Source organism: Saimiri boliviensis, chromosome 2 (assembly GCF_048565385.1).
Source record: "Saimiri boliviensis isolate mSaiBol1 chromosome 2, mSaiBol1.pri, whole genome shotgun sequence".
Classification (NCBI taxonomy): Eukaryota; Metazoa; Chordata; class Mammalia; order Primates; family Cebidae; genus Saimiri; species Saimiri boliviensis.
Genome location: NC_133450.1, coordinates 236158200 through 236164199, shown reverse-complemented (window position 1 = coordinate 236164199; position 6000 = coordinate 236158200). Strand labels below are relative to the sequence as shown.

General features: G+C 44.2%; 1 protein-coding gene across 7 annotated transcripts in view; it reads left to right on the top strand.

Moving 5' to 3' along the window:
- Window positions 1-204: 204 nt before the first annotated feature.
- The window catches only part of SECISBP2 (SECIS binding protein 2), a 41950-nt gene continuing 36154 nt past the window's right edge, over window positions 205-6000 (top strand). For 6 of the 7 annotated variants that reach the window (XM_039474631.2, XM_039474629.2, XM_039474630.2 and 3 more), the window contains exons 1-2: window positions 205-324; window positions 1393-1538. In XM_039474631.2, the coding sequence (XP_039330565.2) occupies window positions 289-324; window positions 1393-1538 (182 nt within the window). In that variant the 5' untranslated portion in view covers window positions 205-288. The remainder of the gene's footprint in view (window positions 325-1392; window positions 1539-6000) is intronic. The other variant, XM_074395548.1, reaches the window with a different exon arrangement.

The following is a 6000-nucleotide window of genomic DNA, read 5'->3' as shown; positions in this document are numbered from 1 at the left end:
CAGCACTAAAGGGCACATCTGAGGCTCCCGTAAGCTATGGTGAGTTCCCAGCCCAAAGGATTCCTGGGGTCCGCACCTCCCGCAAGCTCTCCACTGCTCTCCACGTGCGGCCCGCGCAGGTCCAGTGCCGTCGCCGCGTACTTCCGGCCGGAAAGAAGGGCGGGCTCTGTCGCTTTTCTGTGACGCACTTCCTGGCGTCGCCTGCGAGGGCGGAAACGCTTTGTCTTTCAGGCCAGCCGACGGCCGGCTGCTGGCCTCCTCGGCGCGGCCTCCTCCACGCCTCGCGCCATGGCGTCGGAGGGGCTGCGGGAGCCCGAAAGCGAGGTAAGGGCTGCCCGCGCCGATGGGCGCTCTCTCGGCAGCCTCAGCCAGTCGGCCTGCCTCCTACTGGGGGCTTGTTCGGGCGGCGACGGGCCGGTCCGACGGGCGTGGGTCGGAGGCTGGTAACGGCACGGCGGCGCCCTACCGGGTGGCGGCTATCCCCGCGCCCCGCCCCGGGCCCGCCTTGGGGCGGCGGTCAGCGGCTGCAGACCCCGCCCACAGTTAGCGCCGGGTCTGCGGTGCGGCGTCCCCAAGCGCGGCGACTGCCGCCCCGCCCCGCGCTCCCCGCGGCCGGGGCGGGGGGATTCTGGCGAGCCTCCCGCGCTCCTGGGAACGGATGGATGGTTTTAAAGGACCTTGCGTTTTCCTGAAAGTCATTCTCCGCCGTCCATACTCAGCGTTACCGCTAGATGGAGCCCTGGCCATCGAATGCGTTACCTTTCGACTCAAAGCTCTCGGTCAAAGTGAATCTCTTACTACGCAACTAAAAAAATTCATTAAAGAAATTTATGGCATTCAGATTTCAGAGGCTCGTGGTGATAAGGTTTTCTAGCAAAGCAAGCTTTGGTATTTCAATAAAACAAGACTTAGTGATTCATGAATAAAAGGCAAATGCTTTTGTGCAGCATTTTCAAGAAAATCTAATGAAAAGAAACGTCTGCAGTGTGTTTTGCGTGCTGTAGTTAAACATTCCACGTGTATATTTGACTGTAGTAGTTGTACTGTGTGCCGTCTACAGTCCTGTTATTTCTAACTGAATCTCTTATTCCAAGATTAAAATTACGAAAACATTGTCAGTTGTGGGTTATATAATCTGGGTTAAGTTTTATTTCCACTTTAATTGGTTGTGCTGCTTTTTCACTTCATGTTTGGACTACTGCCTTTTCTAACAAAAAAAACATTGGGGAGAAATCATTAGCAAGCAGATTCTTGCCTTTATGAAGCAGAAATTTTTGAACAACGTTGGGAGCATTTCTGGGTCTGTTAGGAACGCCTCTTCGGTTTTGCTTGTGTGTTTACATTTGCTTGATCTCTGACTGTTTGTACCCAAAACCTAATTTTTTTCCTCAGGGCATCAAGTTATCAGCAGATGTCAAACCGTTTGTCCCCAGATTTGCCGGGCTCAATGTGGCATGGTTAGAGTCCTCAGAAGCACGTGTCTTCCCCAGCTCTGCAGCCACGTACTATCCGTTTGTTCAGGAACCACCAGTGACCGAGTATGTATCTTTCCTTTTTTTTTTTGGAGATGTAGTCTTGCTCTGTTGCCAGGCTGGCGTACTTAACTCTGTCCTGTGCCAGAAACAGAAGCTTTAACTCCCTTTTTTTCCTCCATACTCATTGTTATTTTGGGCAAAGACATGATAGAGACTGTGTTTCATGTATTAGAAGAAATGGTTTCAGGCCGGGCACCATTGTTAATGCCTATAATCCTAGCACTTTGGGAGGCCGAGGCAGGCGGATCACCTGTGGTCAGAAGTTCGAGACCAGCCTGGCCAGTATGGTGAAACCCCATCTCCACAAAAATACAAAATTAATCAGCTTTGGTGGCAGGCACCTGTAATCCCAGCTATCCTGGAGACTGAGACGGGAGAATCCCTTGAGCCCGGGAGGCAGAGGTTGTTGTGAGCTAAGATCACACCACTAAACTCCAGCCTGGGCGACAGAGCAAGATTCTGTCTCCAAAAAAAAAAAAAAAGTACTGTTTTAAGGTTCATTTGTTCATGTGGTTTAAAAATATATCATGTATCTAAATGAGAGATGAAATGTGGGGGGAAGGTCAAAGGAGGGACCAAATAAACATACTCCTCATTTTTAGGGTTTAACCTTTTAAAATCTTGTTCGGGGAAGGGGAGGGGACTAGCAACCATAGCTGCCTCTGTGTGGATAATTCTTTGGAAATTGTTGACTTCGGCTTTCCACAATTTTGCTTTGTATATGTTCTATGGAGGTGAATTTTACACATTTCAGGTTTAAGTTCTAAATTTGAGTCGAAAGGCAGCTTACATTTTTCCTTAAGTTTTCTTTTTCCTCCTCAAGATTCATTCTCTAGGTATTTACAAAATGGCTTCCACTTTTAGCTGAATTTAGACAAAATATTAATCTTTCATATAATTTTGTAGATTTATTTGTAGATGAGTTTTTAATATTGGCATCAGGTGTAGTTCTTATCTCAGAATTCTTGTGCTTTATTCTTCTTTTATATGATTTATACTTGTTTCCTTTTTTGTGCCCACATGGTGTGATTGAAAATAGTTTGTACTATATATAAATTCTAGAATAGTGTTTGCAAGAATGAGAATTGTAATGAATAATAAAATCATCAAGTCGTCTGATGTATTTAGGAAATACTGAAAGTTGTATTTTTTTTGACAAAACTTGAAACCCTACCTTTATGTGCTGGAATTTGATCTTTGGTATTTTTCCACTGTATTTCATCCATTATAAAGGGGAGGTGGACATGGGTCTCACTTGAGTTGTTCCCTACCTCGAGTGTCTCACATAACGAAATACAAAAATATGTCTCAGTGACAAGAACTCAAAGCCATCTGCTAGGTGGTATTCCAGTTACTCAAAATAGTGGTGGAAAACATTCACATGGCTAAAGCAACATTTTGGCAGTAAAACGAGTGGAGACTAATCAGAGACTCAGGAATGGGCAGTACTGAGTTTAAAAATTAAGTTTTCTTAATTCTTCTTTTTTAGCTTTGATTTATCACCAGAGAAAAGATAGACTCCCAGTAATCATGCCTGGCAAGAAAACAAGGATAAGGAAGGCATTCAGTTGGAGAGGAAGAGTTAGAAGAAAAGAACCTTTAAAGTGGAGAGGAAATAATGAGACTTCAAGTAGTTGAGAATTGATTATCTGGGCAATTCTAATGTAGATTAAAAATTTCATTGCTATAGTGAGATTACATGTAAATGGAGATCTCTTGCTGCCATGATAAAAGGAATAGAAGTTTCTGAAACAAATATTTCCTCTCTCTTGTTCAACTACATAGCAAGTCATCTTTGTGTGTCCCCTTCCCTCATCTTTCCTTAAAGAAGTTATAGTAACCTTTTAGAGAATGTGTTCTGCTCCAGTACCTTTCACAGTGCACTCAAAGATACTCCTTTATTCATTTGGAATTAATTATTGGAAGTCTTCATAGTTTTGAGGTGATGGAGATGAAAACGAGCATACCAAATTCTTCCACACTTATGTCATAGGACAAGACAAAAAATACCATTAGAAGTAGTCTCAACAGATAACATTTGCCGTGTTTGGAAAATACCAATTATTTACTGATGTAATAAACAAATTTGCCTATGCAGACAAAGTAAGTTTGTTCCAAGTAATGTCCATTGTCATGGTATATCCTTTGTGACAAGTCCTGTGCCACCTGTGTATGAGGATGTGGGCCTTTTGTTTGAGTATTATTGTGTACTTTCTCTGCTTTCATGGTTACCACAATCCATGAGGTGGCAGGCAGATGTAATGTTATTTTTGCACATGGGAGACTGAAGCTGGAAATGTTTGTTCATACTAATTGAAATGGGTAGCACCAGAACCAGAATTAACATGGTATTCTCGGCCGGGCACGGTGGCTCAAGCCTGTAATCCCAGCACTTTGGGAGGCCGAGGCGGGTGGATCACGAGGTCAAGAGATCGAGACCATCCTGGTCAACATGGTGAAACCCCGTCTCTACTAAAAATACAAAAAGTTAGCTGGGCATGGTGGCGCGTGCCTGTAATCCCAGCTACTCGGGAGGCTGAGGCAGGAGAATCGCCTGAACCCAGGAGGCGGAGGGTGCGGTGAGCCGAGATCGCGCCATTGCACTCCAGCCTGGGTAACAAGAGCAAAAAACTCCGTCTCAAAAAAAAAAAAAAAAAAAAAAACATGGTATTCTCCAAAGCTGCTATCGCTGTCGACAAGAGGCATTTGAGCATTTTCGCCATCTCTCAATATACTATGAAAATTTTAGCACCATTTGATGCTTTTGAGTTAAAGCAGATGAGCTATGAGAAGAACTAGTGGTATGTAGCATTGTACAGCTGAGCACATGGCTCAGTTCAGTTTGGTGGATGGAGGAGAAACTGCATTCTCTTTGGGTCCTTGCCTGACTGAAGGAACCATGTGCATGATATGTTTGGGAGATAGTAGAGGAATAAGATGATAATTTTGGGGAGAAGCTGTCAGTAGTTTGGAAGCCTGCATAGTACAGCTGAAAAGTTTTAGGTTTGCTGGGTAGGCAATGGAAAACTTCTGGTAGTGTTTTAAATGGGCTTATTGTAATCACTCCTGAATTCTGGTTAGACTTCTAGAGGACAGGGTCTTGAAGGCTTTGACCAGATTCTATTGAGGTACTGGAAATAGTAAAGAAACGACTTGAGACCTGTTGAAATAAAAAAGAGCTCCATGATTGTCCATACAGGTTTTGGTGGGAAAGATAAAGATATTCAGTTGAATACATGGAAATAATTGTAGGATCATTCATGAAAACGGAAGTTGTAAATGGGGCCGGTTTGCGGACTGGATATTAAATTTGGGATTTCTGTGTATTGAATTGGGAACAAGTGAAATTGGTAAGTGGAAATGACCTGAAAATTGGAGATGGAGGCCTGGACTGGGGAAGGTGTTGGATTGTTTGTATTTACGTCAAGTCCTAAGCAGAAGGATAGAAGGTTTTGACTCAGAATGTGTCTGATAGGTGAGATAAGGAGGGTGCAGAGGAGACTGCACCAGGGAAAGAGACAGAGATAGAGCCTTGGAGGGCAGGTGAGAGCCAAGCTGGCAAAGGCCAGGCCAGGGAGTTTTTCAAGTCATGTGATAGTCAAGCCTAGACCCTATGAGTGCCTGGAGGAAGAGACAAGAAGGAGGTCCTGGGAGACCTGGAAGCCATTGGTAGAAAAGGGGCAAAGGGAAGTGGAGCCAGGAGACCAGCAGGTATTGTACAGGTACTCAGACAGTTTGACTTATAGTGTGGTTAGGGCAGTGTATGACAGTGAATGAGAAACAGGTGTGTCACTGTGGGTTTAGGGTCATCTGGGCCACTCCTGCCATCTAGAATTTCCCAGACATGCCATTTGAAGCCACACCAGATGCTGTGAATTACTGCTTTGATATTTGGTATTGTTTTCTGCATGTAATTGTGTTTGCACTGGATGGAAATGGAAAGTACCAACTTTCTAGAGGAGGAAGGACCAGTGAAGGGACAGAACCCAGATGACTTATCCAGAATGGAAAACTGGATTGTAATAGAGCTAGGACCCCAACCAAGGTCTCCTGACTCCTGGATGAAAATTTCCTGAATGACAGCAGCCATCAGAACCAATGGACCCTGTCCCTGCTTTCCTTTTTTACTTACATTTCTTTTTTCTGTTTATTTATCTGCTTGTTGGACTTGGGGTAGCCTTTTTCACTATTTTTTTTTTTCTATCAACCCATCTTCTCTTATGAAGAACACATTATCTACCTTCACTGACACTTGCCCCCGGCTTACTTTTCTGAGCCCCAAACAAAATACAGCACCGAATTCACAGGAACATATAGGCAGTGGGATGAAGCTTTGAGCTTGCTCTTCTCTGCAAAGAGCTGGTCCTCAGTGCAGTATGTGTGGAGCAGTGCTAGGCCAGTTGTTTTATGGGACAAACAAAGGTCAGTAAAAAGGGTTTTATTTGGTTTTTAATTAGGAGTATTT